Source organism: Podarcis filfolensis (assembly GCF_964270895.1).
Source record: "Podarcis filfolensis genome assembly, chromosome: 2".
NCBI lineage: Eukaryota > Metazoa > Chordata > Lepidosauria > Squamata > Lacertidae > Podarcis > Podarcis filfolensis.
Genome location: NC_139605.1, coordinates 3,568,757 through 3,590,369, shown reverse-complemented (window position 1 = coordinate 3,590,369; position 21,613 = coordinate 3,568,757). Strand labels below are relative to the sequence as shown.

Here is a 21,613-nt window from a genome sequence, read left to right as displayed (position 1 = left end):
TCTTTAGCCAAGAAGTCAGTTAAACAGGATTTGCCCCCAAACGTCTGTGCTGATAAAGCTCTGGATTGTCTAAAACCTTCAGCGCATGCTCCACCACCAAGCCCTAAGCAAGATTTATTGCCCCAAGACCCATGGTCCTACGTTTTAACCATAGACAACTCCAAATCCAATAAGGAGAGCATTCCAACAAATAAGAACTGGAAGCTGGTGTTGCTTCAAAACAAGCTTGTTTTTTCAAGCTATCCTAAGCCTCCAGGATTTATATCACAAGAGGATCGCAAAGTCCATTTACTAAACTTCCTTAAGGCATACATGCCAGGTACTTTGAGTAATCCCTCGGAGTTGGACAAAGTGGAATATCTATATTTTGATGGCTTGCTTGCCAGGGCGGTGGTTACATTCCATGATCGGAGATTGTATTTCTTCCGGAATTCCTCCCAAAATCGTATTAGCTCTTCTCTGGGGGTCCAGCAATTCTGCCCCCTGTTTAGATAGCGTAGTTACTTTTTTTTCATCTTCCTGGGCTAGCTCTTTAGCTTGAATTGCTAATTGCTTCACCCCCTTAATTTTGACTCCTTCAAGTATTACAATAATATAAATCCTAGTTAAAATATTTTAAAAGACTTCCACCGCATTCACCGCACGCCTCTTAGTTATCTTGCTCGTCTTTACATCTGTTCTTCAATCATTTCCCTTCCTTAGGTTCTTTCATAATCCGTCAAATCTTTATGTTCTCTATATTCTTAACAAGCTTAGTCTAAGCACAGGCAAACTTTCACATTTGAGCCCTGCTTGTATAAATATTCATTTAAGCATTCCCATTGTTTCTGTATTATAGTTTTGGATTTATGCCTTATTAAATCCGTCAATTTTGCTAACTCCAGGTACTCACATAGTTTACTTAACCAGTCCCCTTTTGTTGGGATATAATTTCCTTTCCAATGACTGGCTACCAACATTTTCGCTGCTGTTGTTGCACTCAGAAAGATGTTAGTTTTGTCTTTGGGGATATGCTTACTCAAGATTCCTAGTAAATATGCTTTTGCCCTCCTGATATATGATACTTTTATCAATTTTTTAATCTCTTCATGGATCATCTCCCAAAATTTTCTGATCTCTGGACATGTCCACCACATATGGTATAGAGTGCCTTTCATTCTATTACATCTCCAGCATTTATTACTATTTGATCTATTCGTTTTTGCCAGTCTGTCTGGTGCCATATACCATCTGTGGTGCATCTTCATATAATTCTCTCTTAATGAATACTAAGCTGTAAAATTTATATTTTTTCCCCAAAACTTTTTCCAATCTCCAGAATCAATTGTATATCTTAAATCCCGTTCCTACTTTAGAATATTCTCTCCTTTGACTTCTTGATCTGGGAGGACTTTATCTAATAATCTATATATTTTAGAGAGTGTTTTTTGATTATTTTGTAAAACCTCTCTTTCTAATTTTGATATTTTATTTCCCAAATCCCCTAGTTTTTATATCTTTCTCGTATGTAGCCTTAAGTTGGAAATATTATAACCAATTTATTCCCAGTATTTTGAGTTCTTCGTATTCTTTTAATTTGATACAGTGGTACCTCGGGTTACATACGCATCAGGTTACATACGCTTCAGGTTACAGACTCCGCTAACCCAGCAATAGTGCTTCAGGTTAAGAACTTTGCTTCAGGATGAGAACAGAAATCGTGCTCTGGCGGTGCGGCAGCAGCAGGAGGCCCCATTAGCTAAAGTGGTGCTTCAGGTTAAGAACAGTTTCAGGTTAAGTACGGACCTCCGGAACGAATTGAAAAAAGCAAAGGATGTGTCAGGAGATAGATAATGTTCTTTCAGGAAACAGTAAACCTATTAATAAATTGTACTAAATTTAGTGTGTGTTACATGCTTGTAAACAAAGTAGTAAATGCACAGCTTTTTTAAACTTCTGTTGCTTTTTTTAAGTTATTCCTCTTCCATGTTACAGGTGTCTAGAGAGGATGGCCAGTGCTGAGCTTATTTCCAGTTATTTCACTTCAGCTCCTTAATTTAGCTGTTGCACCTTAATATTTTGATTCTTAAACAAGGTGGTACTTTCTGTCAGTTTCCACGCTCCTGAGGTACTTCTGACAGTATAGAAGACCCAGGGGGTCACCACACCCTTCAAAACTGGTTTGGGATTCTCCTCTTTCTAGAAGATCTTTCCCTTCCTGACTTAAATGAGATCCAAGTAGACAGTATCCTCACAGCTTCTCCTTCTCCTACCGAAGCTGATGGAAGGCACTCCGGGCCACCGAGGCCGCCTGAGGCTCGAGCGACAGCAAAGGCTCCAGGAGTACCCCCAAGCTGTGAACCTGCTCCTTCGGAGGAAACGTGACCCCGTGAAGAGCAGGTGGCCTAGGGAACCACCCACTAACAGTGCCTCGGTCTTATCTGGATTGAGCTGAAGTTTGTTGGCTCTCTCCAGTCCATTACCGAGGCAAGACACTGGTCCAGAACTTCCACTGCCTCACCTGCAGGTGTAAAGGAGAAACAGAGCTGAGTGTCATCAGCATACTGCGGACAACGTACTCCAAACCTCCAGATAAGCCCACCCAGCAGTTTCATGTAGATGTTTAACAACCTGGGGGATAGGCTTGAGCCCTGCGGAACCCCACATTGAAGGTTCCATGGGGCTGAAAATCACTCCCCATGTACCACCTGGCTTACTTCTGACCTGGCTTACTTCTCAGTAGATGTGCCAACTTGAATAAAATAATAGGAGGGCCCAGGCAATCACTGTCCAGGAGAATTGATCATATGATGCCGTGCACACACTCTATTTGAATGGCAGTGCCGGTTAACTTTGGGGGTGCCAGGACCCCACAAATATTTTATTGGCAAAGCCGATCAGTCCCTAGGAGTTGGCTCTTGTGTGTCAGAACCGCAAAGGGCTGGGCTGCGGATTCTTCCAACCGGATCTCTGCAACTACTGAGAAGAGTTGAGTGCTGACCATTCCTGGCTCCCTGGAGCAGTCCTTGTTTCTGCTAATAAAGAGTTAGCTTCACATGCTCTCTGTGATTTTTGCTGGATGGCTCTAGGATTCCATGAATCCAAACTCCCTGGAGGAAGGGGGTGCGGTGGGACTAGGACCCCCACCCCACCCCGCTTTACTTCAATCAGATACCTGAGCAGGAGGAAGACGCCAAGGCAGCTCTGGAGCCCCTCCAGGAAATTCTCTGCCAGCGCCCCCAACCGTCCCCTGGCAATGCTTGGCTGGGCTTCCCTCCCACACCCTCTTCCTCCCAGTCTAATGGATGAGATGATGCCACACACCCCTCACCATTTTAATGTCAATCAACTTTTTTGGAAGGGGGACAACAGGACCTTGGCCCCTAGGAGTTGGCTCCTGGGCCTCTTTCCACCCCCTCCCTGGGGAGTCAACCCTGAGGGCCCTCTTTGGCGATGGGGACCCTCATCTGAAGGACAAGGGGGGTCGGGGTTCGAATCCCCACGACGGGGTGAGCTCCCGTTGCTCTGTCCCAGCTTCTGCCAACCTAGCAGTTCAAAAGCACATCAAAGTGCAAGTAGTTGTGGCATTTCTGTGCACTCTGGTTTTCACCATTGTACCCCGTGGCGCCAGAAGCGGTTTAGTCCTCCTGGCCACGTGACCCGGAAAAGCTGTCTGGAGACAAACGCCAGCCCCCTCGGCCTGACAGCGGAGACGAGCGCCCCAACCCCACAGTCGCCTTTGACTGGGGTCCTTTACCTTTTGAATATCCCAGTGTTATTGTGCGTGGGGGGAGGGTAATCTCCTGCGTGGGAGGGGCTTCATCCTGCCACGCAAGCCCTGCAGGTGTTGGGTTCCCACTTTGCAGCTGGATTGCATAGATCCGGGGACCAGTGAGGGCCCTTTTGGGGGGCCCCTCCCTTCCCCATCACTGCATCTTCATCTCTTTGTCCTCTCTGCCCATCCGCCTCCCTTGCTCGCTCCTCCGGGAGTCTATTTCTGCGAGTCAGGCGGGGGTACCACCCCCCCTCTATGATGGGGGGGCAGTTCTTCCTGTACTGGATCCTCAGGGATCCTGCACCTCAGCCCACAAGGCCCCTTTTCTGCAAGGTGGTTCTTTGGCCACTTCTTCCCTGCCTCTGGTTTACAGAAAGCTGCGAAATCTGCACATGCCCAGAGTGTTATGTACTGAAGTTCTCACCCTGGGCCATCAGGGGGATAGTGTAGATAGTTTTCACTCAGGTCCACGTCAGTTATTTTAGGCGGGAAACCCTGGGTTGTTGTTGCTACAATGTTAACAGCTGGCTGCCTATAAAAGCAGGCCGGCTGAGCTGTTTGCTGTTCAGTTTTCTGTTCCAGCTTACAAAATAAAGAGCTGCTTTGGAGAAATCGCTGTGTCGTCTGCCATGTCTACCCACTATTCTTCACAGAGTATGGAGGATTTTCAAAACTGTGGTTATGTTTGTTGTGGGGGAAGAAAGGGGGGGCGCTGTCTGCGGACAAAGGTCCAGGGGTCCTTCACCTTCGCCTTCCCTTTAGTGGGCATCGCACTTCAGTTTCCGCAAAGGGGCCCCTGGGGGTGCAGGGCAGGGGAGCATCTCTTGGCCCCCCAGGAAAAGAGAAACGGGGGGGGGGGGAGGGGGAGAGACTTCCAGGATGTACCCTGCCGGTGGGTCCCAGGGAAGGCGCTTTAACATTCACTTATTGAGTCATTTCAAAGTAGGGATCCAGATGCACACGGCAGAATGCAGAAACCCCCATCTCCGTTGTCGTCAGTCTGCATAAGATGGGGGGGGCCTTGATGCAGAGTCCTTGGCCCAGATGGAGGAGGGAGGGCAGCCCCTAGAGCGCAGAAGCAGGCAGGGAGAGGGAGGGAGGGAGGGGCGGTCTGGGTGCCCTCGGCTTGCCAAGGGTTAAAAGGAGCAGAGCTGGATTCCTAGAGAGGACAGGAAGGGGAGGGCGGGGGAGGGCAAGGTCCTCCCCAGCAGAAGCCCCTCCCTGCCCAGTCCCTTCCTGCGAGCAACGAGGAGGCTGCTTTGTTCTCTCTGCTTTGCAAAAACTTCCTCGGTGCCCCTCCTGGAATCTGGTGAGTCTCTTCTCTCTTCCCCCTTGGGGGGCAGCGGGGAGAAGGGGGTCCCAGGGCTGCAAGGGAGGAGGCAATCCCCCCGTTCAGCTCATGCATGGGGGGGGATAGACCCCCAAGTCAGGGAGCAGAGGGTCCTGCCCCCAGTTCCTCTCTGCCAAGCCAGGGAGGGGCTGAGTGTCCAGCAGGTCTGCAACTCTGTTCTTCCTTTGGATCAAGATGCTGCCTTCCTTTTGGGGGGGGGAGTCTTTGGGGCAACAAAAGGAGGGCATGCAAATAAGCCCCCTTCAGACTGAGGGGAAATTCGCATTTCTTGACAAAAATAAGCGTCCATGGAATCCGAGGAAGGAGACGCCCTGTGGAGTGGGGAGATACAGCCCCCGCCCCCAAGTGTGGAGACTGGAGGGGAGACCCACGATCTACTCAAATACAATTCCCAGAGTTCCCTGGCAAGAAGGGGGGATTGGTGACCACTCTGGGAATTGCAGTCTTTGGGCAGCAGGGCTGAAGCTGTCTCCTTGCACCTCTCAGGGTCCTGAACCAATTCTGGCTCCCAGGATTCTTGGGAGGAGTCCCTAGGGCGGGTGAGATCTGGTTTCCAACCTTGTTAAACATCTGCCCCCTCCCAGCAGAGCAAGTGCACAGACTGGCACGTGCCACTCTTGGGAGCAGGAGCTGCATCCAGCCTTGCTCAGCTCAATATTTTTAGGAAGACCATGCCCCTCCTGCCCTGGCAAGGCACTGGGACTGTAGCAGGAACCCCCCCCCACCCCAATCATTCTGTTTGTACAAACTTCACACACACTCACACACTACATACGCCACATTTCTGTTATAAATTCATAGAAAATCAACCATACATCGGATTTGCACTGTTCCATTTTATTTTACTCCATATGACAAGAACTATCAAAGGGGGGTGCCTTGGTCCTGGTCAGCCATAATCCCTTCACCGTCTCAGCACATCCACAGGAGCCCTGCCCAGTTGCTATGCCAACCCTGATGATCCCAGACAGAAGACCATCAAGATCACAAAGAAGTTGCATATGGGAGTGGATTCAGCATGGACTGAAACAAAGGACAATGATCAGATCTTCCCTCTGGGGGCAGGAAACTGCAAACTCCCCTTTGTCTCCTGGAAGTGACTCATGGGGAGGGGGGAAAGGAGGAACTAGCCAGGTGACAAGACACTCAGGTTACCACCAACTCCTCCCTCAACCCCTCCTTTCTGTAATGTATGCATGATGTTTCTGGGGGTGGGCTTGACTTAGAGGAGGGGAATTTCAAAAGTTTTTATAAGACCTTGCACACTGTTTTTCTGGGTCTTTCCTCTCTCTTGCAAGTGAGGGGAACACCCTGTTGCAACAGTTCAATAAAGGCCAAGCCTACAGGCTGCTGTTTTGCTCCAAGTTATCCTGGTTGGTGTCTTTACTTTTGTCCAAGGGAGCCCTCGGATATTTCCGGCAACAGTTTGAAGCTGCCACTGCCGCCATCATCCTGTGCGAATAATAATAATAACAATAGTATTTACCTGCCGCCCATCTGACTGGGTTTTCCCAGACACTCTGGGCGGCTTCCAGCACATACAATATACAGGGCTGCCTTCAGGTGTCTTCTAAAGGTTACATAGTTACTCATCTCCTTGACATCTAATGGGAGCGTGTTCCACAGGGAGGGGGCCACTACCAAGAAGGCCCTCAGCCTGCTTCCCTGTAACTTCACTTCTTGCACTGAGGGAACCGCCAGAAGGCCCCTGGTGCTGGACCTCAGTGTCCAGGCTGAATGATGGGGGTGGAGATGCTCCTTCGGGTATCCTGGACCAAGGCCGTTGAGGGTTTTAAAGCACCAACACTTTGAAAGTAGATCCTTTAGGAGCGGTCTTACATGGTTCCAGCAGCCACTCCCAGTCACCAGTCTAGCCTCCGCATTCTGCAGAACACTAAGTGAATGACACAGAGGTTGCTGCAGACTAAAGTTAGAAAAGCTTTAATTGCTACAAATGGCATAAGGAAACATGATATGGAATTAAGGGAAAAGATGGTGTTGACCTGGAGTGGTTACAAAATTTCTGGTCTCTCCCCGAGTGCCACGGGCCCTGCTCCAAAGAGAGCTTCTCTAAAGAAAGCACAACCAAAAATCTCTCCATTTTGCGTGAATAAGGAAAATGAGGAGGTGGCTAAGAAACAGCAAGAGCCAGATCCTATTCCCAACCTTCTAGGGTCTCTCAGCAGCTCTAGTGATGAGCAGAAAGAGGTTTGGGGCCCAGCCAGCTCAACTGCTAAGGCATCTCTTCCACTGAGACGTGGGGGCTCCTACATGTAATAGCTACTCGGCTGTATTCTGCCCATGCTCTGGGGCTGCAGTTTTCAGACTTGGGGACAGGATGGTGCCTGGTTTTTGCACCAAGTTCTATCCATAAGCCCCTCTGAGTTCAATGGGGTCTACTCTCAGGTCATTAGTGTGCAGACCATGCCAGCCTTAAGAAGTGGGGTGAGGTGCAAACAGTTTAAGTTGGAATCACTGGAGATGTTTCAAATGGGGTTTCTGTTGGGAAGGGGCTGCCCCATTTGTGCTTCTCCAGAAGCAGGGGAATATCTAGGGCAGGAGAATGCCTGCAGGGCCTCTGAGGCTCCCTTTGTTTTTTCCTCTCTCCCAGGACCCTGCAGCTTGTGGTGGCTTCTCGACTCCTCAGGAAGGATGAAAGAGACTGAATCTGTAAACCTAGCGAGGATGGAAGGGGGAAGATGGACAGTTGACCTGGTCAGGTTGTCTCCTGCATCCCTCCTCACAGCCTCTGAGCGTTCCCTCCCAGGGACCTCCGAGAGATCTGGTGAGTGCCAGGGGAGGGGAGATGGGGACATGGATGGATGGGGCTGGAGAGGTATCGGGGCTTGTGTATCATTCGTGCACACTCCCCCACCTCTCCAGTCTGCCTTCCAACTCCGTCAAGACCCGGCTGAGGGGGGTGGGGTGCGTCGAAACTTTTTCAGAACATAAAGAAACAAAAACAGTAGTTTGCTGCCCCCACTTCCTTATCTTAGAACAGCCCTGAAAAGTAACCTAAGGAAGGAGATTATTCTCCAGTTTTTCCAGACTGCCCCACACTGTGTCACTTTTCTGTGTCACAGACAGAAATCCACCAGGCTCTGGTAGGCGACTAAGTGGTCAGGTACTGGTTTGGCTTCCCCGGCAGAAAGGCATAAAAGACAGTAACAGGGAAAAATCCTTTTTCCAGAATTTTTTAAAAACCAAGATTATTCAAATTTTTCAATATCACTAACTACAGAACATACAACGAGAATGAAAGTGTGAAACAGAACTGTTCTCCGCATTCCTGGCATCAGGGCAAGTCCTCTTTGCAAGACAATGGTCTCACATGGCAAGCTGGCTTCCTTAGGTTTTATCCCTTTTGAACCCACGTGGATTCAAAACTCAAAAGCCAATCAGTTCCTTAGATTAATTAGCAACTCGCCAATGGTTAGATAGAACAATAACTCAGGCTTCTTAGGAGCCTCGACAGCCAAATCCTGTTTATCAAAAGGCCTTGAAGATGAAAAGCATTCCCAAAGCCAGACCAGATTCTTTGAGTTGTAAATTAAGCTTCATAACCTTTTTCACACAGACAGGGCATCTAAGATAGCCAGGTGTCAAGACTACAAATCAGCTAGGAACCTCCTTCCTGCAGATGGAGAAGATAACTTATTCACACTCTTTGAGACAGAAAGTCTGCAATTAAAGAAGCAGATACACATTCCAAGAATTCTACAGCGTTTGGCTCTCCCATAATGCTCTTCTTTAGCATGAGCCAAAGTTTTAACTTGCTAAGAGCCAGTGTGGTGTTCTGGTTAAGAGTGGTATTCACCTAATCTGGGGAACCGGGTTCGCGTCTCCGCTCCTCCACATGCAGCTGCTGGGTGACCTTGGGCCAGTCACACTTCTCTGAAGTCTCTCAGCCCCACTCACCTCACAGGGGGTTTGTTGTGGGGGAGGAAGGGAAAGGAGAATGTTAGCCGCTTTGAGACTCCTTCGGGTAGTGATAAAGCGGGATATCAAATCCAAACTCCTCCTCCTCCTCCTCTTCTTCTTCTTCTTCTTCGATTTCCCAACTTCATTACAAACTCTTTATTGGTAATATATAGAGATAAATTGAGGATTTTTACAATTTTATAACATGCAGATAAAATTATGTGTTGCGAAACCAGAGAGAGGAGCTGGGGGAAGTCTTGGGGGTGGGGAGGGATTTTTTTCTTTTTTAGGGGGAAATGGGGGGGGGGATAATGTGGATGATGTATTTTTGTTAAAATTGTTATGTTGGAATTCCTAATAAAAACATGTACTTTTTTAAAAAAAAAAAGGAATTAAGGGAAAAGATGGTGTTGACCTGGAGTGGTTAGAAAATTTCTGGTCTCTCCCCGAGTGCCAGGGGCCCTGCTCCAAAGAGAGCTTCTCTAAAGAAAGCACAACCAAAAATCACTCCATTTTGCGTGAATAAGGAAAATGAGGAGGTGGCTACGAAACAGCAGGGGCCAGATCCTATTCCCAACCTTCTAGGGTCTCTCAGCAGCTCTAATGATGAGCAGAAAGAGGTTTGGGGCCCAGCCAGCTCAACTGCTAAGGCATCTCTTGCACTGAGACGTGGGGGCACCTACATGTAATAGCTATTCGGCTGTATTCTGCCCATGCTCTGGGGTTGCAGTTTTCAGGCTTGGGGACAGGATGGTGCCTGGTTTTTGCACCAAGTTCTATCCATAAGCCCCTCTGAGTTCAATGGGGTCTACTCTCAGGTCACTAGTGTGCAGACCATGCCAGCCTTAAGAAGTGGGGTGAGGTGCAAACAGATTAAGTTGGAACCACTGGAGATGTTTTAAAAGGGGTTTCTGTTGGGAAGGGACTGCCCCATTTGTGCTTCTTCAGGAGCAGGGGAATATCTAGGGCAGGAGAATCCCTGCAGGGCCTCTGAGGCTCCCTTTGTTTCTTCCTCTCTCCCAGGACCCTGCAGCTTGTGGTGGCTTCTCGACTCCTCAGGAAGGATGAAAGAGACTGAATCTGTAAACCTAGCGAGGATGGAAGGGGGAAGATGGACAGTTGACCTGGTCAGGTTGTCTCCTGCATCCCTCTTTACAGCCTCTGAGCGTTCCCTCCCAGGAACTTCCGAGATATCTGGTGAGTCCCAGGGGAGGGGAGATGGGGACATGGATGGATGGGGCTGGAGAGTTACTGGGGCTTGCTCATTTTGGGGGTGGGATTTAGACCAAATTTAAATTTAGACCAAATTTAGATTGAGGCAACAGCTGATGGGGAGTGTGCAGGTGAAGATGTTCCTGCTTGTTTCAGAGGAGGCAGGGACGTTGCTGGATCCTGACCAGAGAGCTTTTTCTAAGGAAATCAAGAAGGAGAATTGAGGGATCATGGACCCTCTCGTTAAAATTTCCTGTTAGATCATAACATCAATTTTGAAATTCCATACATACCTCTATTTCAGGGGTGGCCACCTTCCAAGAGACTGCGATCTACTCACAGAATTCAAAACTTGGAGTGATCTACCCCTGTTTTGTAGGGGTTCAGGTCAAAGTTGTTGAGCTTTTATTAGCAACTCACCAAAGGAGCGCTGGGGGGAAAACAGCCTCCAGCCTCGGTTTGTAAGCTCTGTTTTCCATTCTCCAACAATGGAGGGAGGATCCGGGAGGGGGCCAGCAATTGACTGCGATTGACCAAAACCTCGGAGGGATCAACCAGTAGATCGTGATCGACCTGTTGCACATCCCTGCTCTATTTGATGAACCACCACTATTTGGATGGAGACCAACAGCATCTGGGATTCTAACATCCACACCGTGACCCCTGAATGGAGGGATATCAACGGTTTGTGAATATTCTTTGTCTAGTCATGCATTTTGAAACAATGACCAGGCTTGTCTGAACCACCCAGGCCTTCTTAAATGTGGGCTTGAGAGTTTTTAGGGAAGTTGAAGTAACTTCTGTCAGGTTTGTTGTTTTGGCTTCTGTTTGCATTTGATTGACCAAAGAGATGACTGACCTTGCATATGGGGTGGATTCCAGGATTGAGCCAAATCAAATCTATCCCAGATAAAAGCCAAGCAATATGTCAGTTATTACCAGGAAACAAAGGCAGTGAAAACTATTGTAAGGCCTCACATCTAACTTCAGTCCTTCCTTTATCACAAGCATTCATTAACTTTGTTCAATAATGGATGTGAACCACGTCCCCTTCGCTCTGAGTGGTTCTGTGTCATCTGCACCCTGGTCACAGTATGCTGGCAGTGTGGCCCATTGGTTTCAAGAGAGTCAGGCACCCTTCAGGCGTGTTAGGGGGTTGAAGATGCCACACATCTACAATGCCATTAAGTTAGACTTCAAGGCTGTCCTTTTGAGGCTGAAACGGAGCACTCTCAAGTCTCTTAGTGAGTTGGAGGGGCGGGGAACTCTGTTCAATAATCTGGAGCTCCATTTCTTCCTGAGGCGATAATTATCTTCTCTCTTCATTGCAGATGGTGATGAATGGGAAGGGAAGAACAAGGGGGACCATAACAGAATCCACATATCAGAGAAATCAAATAAATATTCAGAGTATGGAGAGGACATCGGCCAGAGCTCCCAGTCCACCTCCAATCAACGAAAGAGCTTCATTCGGAGGGATAGCCTCACTTCACATGAAAGAATTCACAGAGGAGAGAAATTGTATCACTGCAGAGAATGTGGAAAGAGTTTCAGTTGGAAGTACAGTCTCACTTCCCATCAAAGAATTCATACGGGGGAGAAACCCTATCAGTGCTTAGAATGTGGGAAGAGCTTCCGTCACAGCAGTAGTCTCACTTACCATCAAAGAATTCATACAGGGGAGAAACCCTTTCAGTGCCTGGAATGTGGAAAAAGCTTCAGTCAGAAGCAGGGTCTCACTTCCCATCAAAGAATTCATACAGGGGAGAAATCCTTTCAGTGCTTGGAATGTGGAAAAAGCTTCAGTCAGAAGCAGGGTCTCACTTCCCATCAAAGAATTCATACAGGGAAGAAACCATATCAGTGCTTCGAATGTGGGAAGAGCTTCCGTCACAGCCATAGTCTCACTTCCCATCAAAGAATTCATACAGGGGAGAAACCCTATCAGTGCTTGGAATGTGGGAAGAGCTTCAGTCGAAAGGACAGTCTCACTTTGCATCAAAGAATCCATACAGGGGAGAAACCCTATCAGTGCTTTGAATGTGGGAAGAGTTTCAGTCAAAGCCCCCATCTCATAATCCATAAAATAATCCATACAGAGGAGAAACCATATCAGTGCTTGGATTGTGGAAAGAGCTTCAGTCACAGACAACATCTCACTTCCCATCAAAGAATTCATACAGGGGAGAAACCCTATCAGTGCTTGGAATGCGGAAAGAGCTTCAGTCACAGCCAAAGTCTCACTTCCCATCAAAGAATCCATACACGGCAGAAACCCTATCAGTGCTTCGAATGTGGGAAGAGCTTCCGTCACAGCCATAGTCTCACTTCCCATCAAAGAATCCATACAGGGGAGAAACCCTATCAGTGCTTGGAATGTGGGAAGAGCTTCAGTCACAGGCAGAATCTCACTTCCCATCAAAGAATCCATACAGGGCAGAAACCCTATCAGTGCTTGGAATGTGAAAAGAGCTTCAGTCAGAGCCACAGTCTCACTTCCCATCAAAGAATTCATACAAGAGAGAAAACCTCTTAGTGTTTGGAATGTGGGAAGAGCTTCAGTCAGAATGCCACTCTCATGGCCCACCAAATAATTCATACAGAGTTGAAAGCATATCAGCGCATGGAATGTGGATAAAATTTCATTTGTAAATAAGTCAATTCAAGAACTCACAGCAGGGTAAATAATAGAATGGAAGATTCGGAATCTAGTCCAACCCCCGCCCATGCAGAAAAAAACTCATTTCAAGCATCCATGACAGATGGCCATCCAACTTCTTCTTAAATACCTCCAATGAAGGAGAGTCCACCCCCTTCTGAGGGAGTTCCTTTTCACTGCTGGCTCTTGCTATCAGAAAGTTCTTCCTGATCTTTAAGAGAAATCTCCTTTTGTGTTGCTTGAATCGCCTCTTCAGATTCCTTCATGACCTTGAGAAGGACTTCTGTATGTCTGAGAATGTCCAGGGGATTGGACCATGCTCTATATTCAGGGGGGAACCCATGGAGAGGAGTCCCATATAGGGCTTAAGTCATCTGGGCATTGGTCAGATTGTCATAATTACAGACATACTTACTGGTTTGGACGGAAGTGATTCTTCCAGGGGAAGTGGTAACTGTGAGATTACAGGTGCTCTTGCCAATATTGTCCAAACGTCCAGTAAAACTTTGACACAGCAGAGCGAATGTTTACCCGCTGAGGTTGATGTATTGGGAGGTTAGATTTAGCGCCGTGTGGTATTGCTTAATTGTATGTGGGGTCCCTATAAAGGGAACTTCTTCCTCTAGGTGGGAGGGAGACTGGTCAAGTTACCATCAGTTGAATGCAACATTTAAGTTAGATTTTAAAAAATGGATTTGCAGAACAAAACTCACAGTTTGAAAGCTTGCTATATGCTAAGGGAAAACTTCATGAAGATGATGCAAAGGAGTCAATCAAGATTATCAAGAGTCTGAAACCAAGCCTTCTGAGGAGGGCTTGAAGGAACTGGGGGGGGGGCGGGGGCGGCGTATCCATTTCAAGTGAAGTTTGCCGAAATCTACGCTTGCGACATGGGCTGCCATATGTCGAGATTTTCCCGGACATTTCAGCAATTTCCGCCCAGACGCTGTTTACAATTCTGGATGTATGGCAACCATGTCTATATACAGTGGTACCTCGGTTTTCAAATAGCTTAGTTCCTGAACAACTTTGAACTCGAATGCTGCAAACCTGGAAGTCAGTGTTCCAGTTTGCGAACTTTGCTTCGGAAGCCGAACGTGCTCCTGAGCTTCTGTTTTCACTGTTGCGCTGCTAATTTGTGTCCCCCTGCATTGGAATCAAAGCCTTCTTCCTTCTGTTTTCACTGTTCTGCTGCTAATTTGCACCCCCCCATTGTAATAAAAGCCTTCCATTTCCAATTGCAGTGTTCTGAGGTGATATTTGGAGCTTATATCTGGTTTTTTATTTGGCTTTTTCGTTTTTGTGACTGTGGCTTGTTCTCTGTTTTTGATTGATTGTGTGACTGCGGCAATGTATAAAAGCCCCCCCATCCAAACAATGTCTATCAATCAGTGCAGGTAAGAAAAAATAATAATTTTAATTTTAATCTAAAGTACTGTCTTCTTTCTTTTATAGTACAGTACATTGATTATTGCTTTCATTTTATGGATCAATGCTCTCGTTAGATAGTAAAACTCATGTTAAATTGCTGTTTTAGGAGTTGTTTTTAAAAGTCTGGAATTGATTAATCTGTTTTGCATTACTTTCTTTTTTTAAAATTTATTTTATTTTATTCGAGTTTAAGATTTCTTACATACATATATTATGTTCTTACAATTTTTAAATTTTCCCACACAATTTTTAAATTTTAAATTATACCCATTGTCATGAAATCATAGAATCATAGAGTTGGAAGAGACCACAAGGGCCATCGAGTCAAACCCCCTGCCAAGCAGGAAACACCATCAGAGCACTCCTGACATATGGTTGTCAAGCCTCTGTCTAAAGACCTCCAAAGAAGGAGACTCCACCACACTCCTTGGCAGCAAATTCCACTGTCAAACAGCTCTTACTGTCAGGAAGTTCTTCCTAATGTTTAGGTGGAATCTTCTTTCTTGTAGTTTGGATGCATTGCTCCGTGTCCGCTTCTCTGGAGCAGCAGAAAACAACCTTTCTCCCTCCTCTATGTGACATCCTTTTATATATTTGAACATGGCTATCATATCACCCCTTAACCTCCTCTTCTCCAGGCTAAACATGCCCAGCTCTCTTAGCCGTTCCTCATAAGGCATCGTTTCCAGGCCTTTGACCATTTTGGTTGCCCTCCTCTGGACACGTTCCAGTTTGTCAGTGTCCGTCTTGAACTGTGGTGCCCAGAACTGGACACAGTACTCCAGGTGAGGTCTGACCAGAGCAGAATACAGTGGCACTATTACTTCCCTTGATCTAGATGCTATACTCCTATTGATGCAGCCCAGAATTGCATTGGCTTTTTTAGCTGCCGCCTCATACCGCGTCACACTGAAATCAAAATCTATTGAAAGCTTCCCTTTAAAAATTTCATTAATAACCTTTAGGATTTTTTTCCAGAATTCCTTTACCTCTGGGAATTCCCAGTACATATGGGAAAACCATCCCTTGGCTTGTTTACAGTGCCAACAGCTAGAATTCAATCCTGCTACCATATTAGCAAGCTGGGCTGGAGTTCTGTACCATTTTAGAAAGAATTTTAATTTCAGCACTCTAAATTTGCTTACTTTAATCTCATCTGTTCCTTTCATTATCCTTTCAACCGTTGCTTCGCTAACTTGTTCTTCTTTACTCCACATCTTTTGAATAAGTTGGGTTGTCTGTTCATTTGTTTGTATAGTTCCTCTACTGGCTCTTCTAAACTCCTATTTCCTGTCTCTTGGACTTTGGAAATTTTGTTGTATAGTCCTCCAATTTTTAACCAATATTGGTTACCTATATTCTCTGTTACTTCCTGCAATGACTTTAAGGACTCACCTCTATACATACATTTAACTATATGATATCCCAGATTTTCTTCAAAGTCTGGTATACCTGCTGTTGCAGCTTCTTTCTAGAAAATTTAATTATTACATTCCTGGGGGATTTTCTCCCCTTGGGCCCTCGGCAGCTATGGGCTCGTTCCACATCTTCTGCCTTCAAACTAACTCCTTGAGTACTACTACTACTACTAACTTATTATTTATACCCCGCCCATCTGGCTGGGTTTCCCCAGCCACTCTGGGCGGCTTCCAAGAAAACACTAAAATACAATAACCTATTAAACATTAAAAGCTTCCCTAAACAGGGCAGCCTTCAGATGTCTTCTAAAAGTTTGGTAGTTATTTTTCTCTTTGACATTTGATGGGAGGGCGTTCCACAGGGTGGGTGCCACTACCGAGAAGGCCCTCTGCCTGGTTCACTGTTACTTGGCTTCTCATACTGAGGGAACCGCCAGAAGGCCCTTGGCGCTGGACCTCAGTGTCCGGGCAGAACGATGGAGGTGGAGCATAGCCAGGTTCTCAAAGTTTCTTCCAACTCTTTAGCCTGTATTTCTTCTGGAATTCCTCCCAGAATCATATTAGCTCTTCTCTGGGGGTCCGGCAATTCTGACCCCTGTTTAGATAGTGTAGTTACTTTTTTTTTTTTTCATTTTCCTGGGCTAGCTCTTTAGCTTGAATTGCTAATTGCTTCACTCCCTTAATTTTGACTCCTTCAAGCATTACAATATATAAATCCTAGTTAAAATATTTTAAAAGACTTCCACCGCATTCACCGCACGCCTCTTAGTTATCTTGCTCGTCTTTACATCTGTTCTTCAATCATTTCCCTTCCTTAGGTTCTTTCATAATCCGTCAAATCTTTATGTTCTCTATATTCTTCACAAGGTTAGTCTAAGCACAGCCAAACTTTCGTATTTGAGCCCTGCTTGTATAAATATTCATTTAAGCATTCCCATTGTTTCTGTATTATAGTTTTGGATTTATGCCTTATTAAATCCGTCAATTTTGCTAACTCCAGGTACTCACATAGTTTACTTAACCAGTTCCCTTTTGTTGGGATATAATTTCCTTTCCAATGACAGGCTACCAACATTTTCAGAATCCAATCTTCAGAATCAGTTGTATATCTTAAATCCCGTTCCCACTTTAGAATATTCTCTCCTTTGACTTCTTGATCTGGGAGGACTTTATCTAATAATCTATATATTTTAGAGAGTGTTTTTTGATTATTTTGTAAAGCCTCTCTTTCTAATTTTGATATTTTATTTCCCAAGTCCCCTAGTTTTTATATCTTTCTTGTATGTAGCCTTAAGTTGGAAATATTCTAACCAATTTATTCCCAGTATTTTGAGTTCTTCATATTCTTTTAATTTGATACAGTGGTACTTCGGATTACATACGCTTCAGGTTACATACGCTTTAGGTTACAGACTCCGCTAACCCAGAAATAGTGCTCCAGGTTAAGAACTTTGCTTCAGGATGAGAACAGAAATCGTGCTCCGGCGGTGCGGCAGCAGCAGGAGGCCCCATTAACTAAAGTGGTGCTTCAGGTTAAGAACGGTTTCAGGTTAAGTACGGACCTCCGGAATGAATTAAGTACTTAACCTGATGTACCACCGTATTTTCATTCATTCCTTCTGCTAAATCTCTATAAGTTGGCCATAGAGGTTGCCTCTATTGGAGAGGTCCACCTTGGAGTTCTTTCTATAATTCTCTCTTTTGTTCTTTCCCATACCTCAAATAGGGCCTTTCTCACAAGGCGGTTTGTAAATCCTTTGTGCAATTGTATTTTCCCATAGAATAAATACCCATGCCAACTCTGTATCTTGTCCCAGCCTTCTAGTTCCAAAACTTCAGTATCTTTTAGTAGAATCCACTCTTTCATCCAACTCCAGCATGCTGCTTCAAAATATCTTCTTAAATCTGGGACTGCAAATGCCCCCGTTTCTTTTGGCCCCATCATTATTTCTGATTTTATTCTGGCTTTCTTCCCTTGCCATATAAAATTGGCAAGGTCTCTTTGCCAGCTTTTAAAATATTTTGTCCCAATTATTATTGGGATAGTTTAAAATAAAAATAGGATTATCTTTCTGTGTGAACGTAAACAAAGATCCTTGGAGACTCTGGCAGAAGTTGAACAAACAAGAAAGATTATTTTACAGAAGAAAGTTGAAAAAAGCAAAGGATGTGTCAGGAGATAGATAATGTTCTTTCAGGAAACAGTAAACCTATTAATAAATTGTACTAAATTTAGTGTATGTTACAGGGTTCTAAACAAAGTAGTAAATGCACAGCTTTTTTAAACTTCTGTTGCTTTTTTTAAGTTATTCCTCTTCGATGTTACAGGTGTCTAGAGAGGATGGCCAATGCTGAGCTTATTTCCAGTTATTTCACTTCAGCTCCTTAACTTAGTTGTTGCAACTTAATATTTTGATTTTTAAACAAGGTGGTACTTTCTGTCAGTTTCCACACTCCTGAGGTACTTCTGACAGTATAGAAGACCCAGGGGGTCACCACACCCTTCAAAACTGGTTTGGGATTCTTCTCTTTCTAGAAGATCTTTCCCATCCTGACTGAAATGAGACCAAAGTAGACAGTATCCTCACAGCTTCTACTTCTACTACTGAAGCTGATGGAAGGCACTCCGGGCCACCGAGGCCGCCTGAGCCTCGAGCGACAGCAAAGGCTCCAGGAGTACCCCCAAGCTGTGAACCTGCTCCTTTGGAGGAAACGTGACCCTGTGAAGAGCAGGTGGCCTAGGGAACCACCCACTAACAGTGCCTTGGTCTTATCTGCTAGGATATTTCCGTTCCACCTTAAAAGGGAGCAGGATGTTTGTGTCACAGTCTGCGTATTTCCTGTTCACAGGATGTTTATGTTTTCTATTGCTTTCGTTTCTCTCTGTGTTGGAGACACTGAAGCAGGCAGTCATGTTTTTTTGTTCTGATCAACGCTGAATAAAACGCTGAATAAAACTTGTAAATAATGCTCTCCTGAGTGCGACTTTTGCTGTGTGAATTCTGCTGATAGAGTGTGCATCAGCCCAGGAATGTGGATGCTATTTTCTGGAGCTCGTGTCGCTATTTGCTGATACTGCGTGTCTACGGGAGATCGATGGACGTCCGGAGACGACGTGGAGTCATCATGGACTTTATCTCCCTGGCAGTATCCCAACATTATCTGGATTGAGTTTAAGTTTGTTGGCTCTCTCCAGTCCATTACCGAGGCAAGACACTGGTCCAGCACTTCCACTGCCTCACCTGCAGATGTAAAGGAGAAACAGAGCTGAGTGTCATCAGCGTACTGCTGACAACGTACTCCAAACCTCCAGATAACACCACCCAGCAGTTTCATGTAGATGTTTAACAACCTGGGGGATAAGCTTGAGCCCTGAGGAACCCCACATTGAAGGTTGCATGGGGCTGAAAATCACTCCCCATGCACCACCTGGCTTACTTCTGACCTGGCTTACTTCTCAGCAGATGTGCCAACTTGAATAAAATAATAGGAGGGCCCAGGCAATCACTGTCCAGCAGAATTGAACATATGATGCCGTGCACACACACTATTTGAATGGCAGTGCCGGTTAACTTTGGGGGTGCCAGGACCCCACAAATATTTTATTGGCAAAGCCGATCAGCCCCTAGAAGTTGGCTCTTGTGCGTCAGAACCGCAAAGGGCTGGGCTGCGGATTCTTCCACCCGGATCTCTGCAACTACTGAGAAGAGTTGAATGCTGACTATTCCTGGCTCCCTGGAGCAGTCCTTGTTTCTGCTAATAATGAGTTAGCTTCATCACATGCTCTCTGTGATTTTGGCCGGCTGGCTCTGACAGTTCCTAGGATTCCATGAATCCAACCTCCCTGGAGGAAGGGGGTGCAGTGGGAATAGGACACCCCCCGCTTTACTTCAATCAGATACCTGAGCAGGAGGAAGACGCCGAGGCAGCTCTGGAGCCCCTCCAGGAAATTCTCGTCCCCTGGCAATGCTTGGCTGGGCTTCCCTCCCACACCCTCTTCCTCCCAGTCTAATGGATGATGGGATCTTGGCCCCTAGGAGTTGGCTCCTGGGCCTCTTTCCACCCCCTCCCTGGGGAGTCAACCCTGAGGGCCCTCTTTGGCGATGGGGACCCTCATCTGAAGGACAGGGAAGGTCAGGGTTCGAATCCCAACGACGGGGTGAGCTCCCGTTGCTCTGTCCCAGCTTCTGCAAACCTAGCAGTTCAAAAACATACCAGTGCAAGTAGTTGTGGCATTTCTGTGCACTCTGGTTTTCACCATTGTACCCTGTGGCGCCAGAAGCGGTTGAGTCCTCCTGGCCACGTGACCCGGAAAAGCTGTCTGGAGACAAACGCCAGCCCCCTCGGCCTGACAGCGGAGACGAGCGCCCCAACCCCACAGTCGCCTTTGACTGGGGTCCTTTACCTTTTGAATATCCCAGTGTTATTGTGCGTGGGGGGAGGGTAATCTCCTGCGCGGGAGGGGCTTCATCCTGCCATGCAAGCCCTGCAGGTGTTGGGTTCCCACTTTGCAGCTGGATTGCATAGATCCGGGGCCCAGTAAGGGCCCTTTTTGGGGGCCCCTCCCTTCCCCATCACTGCATCTTCATCTCCTTGTCCTCTCTGCCCATCGGCCTCCCTTGCTCGCTCCTCCGGGAGTCTATTTCTGCGAGTCAAGCGGGGGTGCCACCTCCTCTATGATGGGGGAGCAGTTCTTCCCTGTTCAGTTCTTCCTGTATTGGATCCTCAGGGATCCTGCACCTCAGCCCACAAGGCCCCTTTTCTGCAAGCTGGTTCTTTGGCCACTTCTTCCCTGCCTCTGGTTTACAGAAAGCTGCGAAATCTGCACATGCCCAGAGTATGGTGGATTTTCAAAACTGTGGTTATGTTTGGTGTGGGGAAGAAAGGGGGGGAGCTGTGTGCGGACAAAGGTCCAGGGGTCCTTCACCTTCGCCTTCCCTTTGGTGGGCATCGCACTTCAGTTTCCGCAAAGGGGCCCCGGGGGGTGCAGGGCAGGGGAGCGTCTCTTGGCCCCCCAGGGAAAGAGAAACGTGTGTGTGTGTGTGTGTGTGGAGGGGGGGGAGACTTCCAGGATGTGCCCTGCTGGTGGGTCCCAGGGAAGGCGCTTCCAGGAGAGGCGCTTTAACATTCACTTATTGAGTCATTTCAAAGTAGGGATCCAGATGCACACTGCATAATGCAGAAACCCCCACCTCCCTTGTCGTCAGTCTGCATAAGATGGGGGGGGGGGGGCTTGATGCAGAGTCCTTGGCACAGATGGAGAAGGGAGGGCAGCCCCTAGAGCGCAGAAGCACCCGGGGGGGGGAGGGGCGGTCTGGGTGCCCTCGGCTTGCCAAGGGTTAAAAGGAGCAGAGCTGGATTCCTAGAGAGGACAGGAAGGGGAGGGCGGGGGAGGGCAAGGTCCTCCCCAGCAGAAGCCCCTCCCTGCCCAGTCCCTTCCTGCGAGCAACGAGGAGGCTGCTTTGTTCTCTCTGCTTTGCAAAAACTTCCTCGGTGCCCCTCCTGGAATCTGGTGAGTCTCTTCTCTCTTCCCCCTTGGGGTGCAGCGGGGAGAAGGGGGTCCCAGGGCTGCAAGGGGGGAGACAACCCCCCGGTTCGGCTCATGCATGGGGGGGAGACCCCCAAGTCAGGGTGCAGAGGGTCCTGCCCCCAATTCCTCTCTGCCAAGCCAGGGAGGGGCTGAGTGTCCAGCAGGTCTGCGACTCTGTTCTTCCTTTGGATCAAGATGCTGCCTTCCCTTTGGGGGAGGAGTCTTTGGGGCAACAAAAAGAGGGCATGCAAATAAGCCCCCTTCAGACTGAGGGGAAAGTCGCATTTCACAACACAGAGAAGCATCCAAGGACTCCGAGGAAGGAGAAGCCCTGTGG

At 47.1% G+C, this 21,613-nt stretch overlaps 2 protein-coding genes across 2 annotated transcripts in view; both read left to right on the top strand.

The window, feature by feature from the left end:
- Positions 1–21,613, top strand: part of LOC310756460 (uncharacterized protein) — a 133,414-nt gene that overhangs the window by 73,300 nt on the left and 38,501 nt on the right. The window lies entirely within an intron of this gene.
- Positions 4,888–14,133, top strand: LOC310756968 (uncharacterized protein). The gene is made up of 3 exons (XM_083601981.1): positions 4,888–5,063; positions 7,717–7,890; positions 11,570–14,133. The coding sequence occupies exons 2-3, from the start codon at positions 7,758–7,760 to the stop codon at positions 12,772–12,774; spliced, it is 1,338 nt and encodes a 445-aa protein (XP_083458107.1). The 5' UTR covers positions 4,888–5,063; positions 7,717–7,757; the 3' UTR covers positions 12,775–14,133.

What these genes read in the sequence shown, in the direction of transcription:
- LOC310756968 (XM_083601981.1), top strand. Translation starts at nt 7,758, where the DNA reads ATGAAAGAGACTGAATCTGTAAACCTAGCGAGGATGGAAGGGGGAAGA. An exon ending in AGGGACCTCCGAGAGATCTG is followed by an intron (nt 7,891 to 11,569) that starts GTGAGTGCCAGG and finishes TCTTCATTGCAG; the next exon opens with ATGGTGATGAATGGGAAGGG.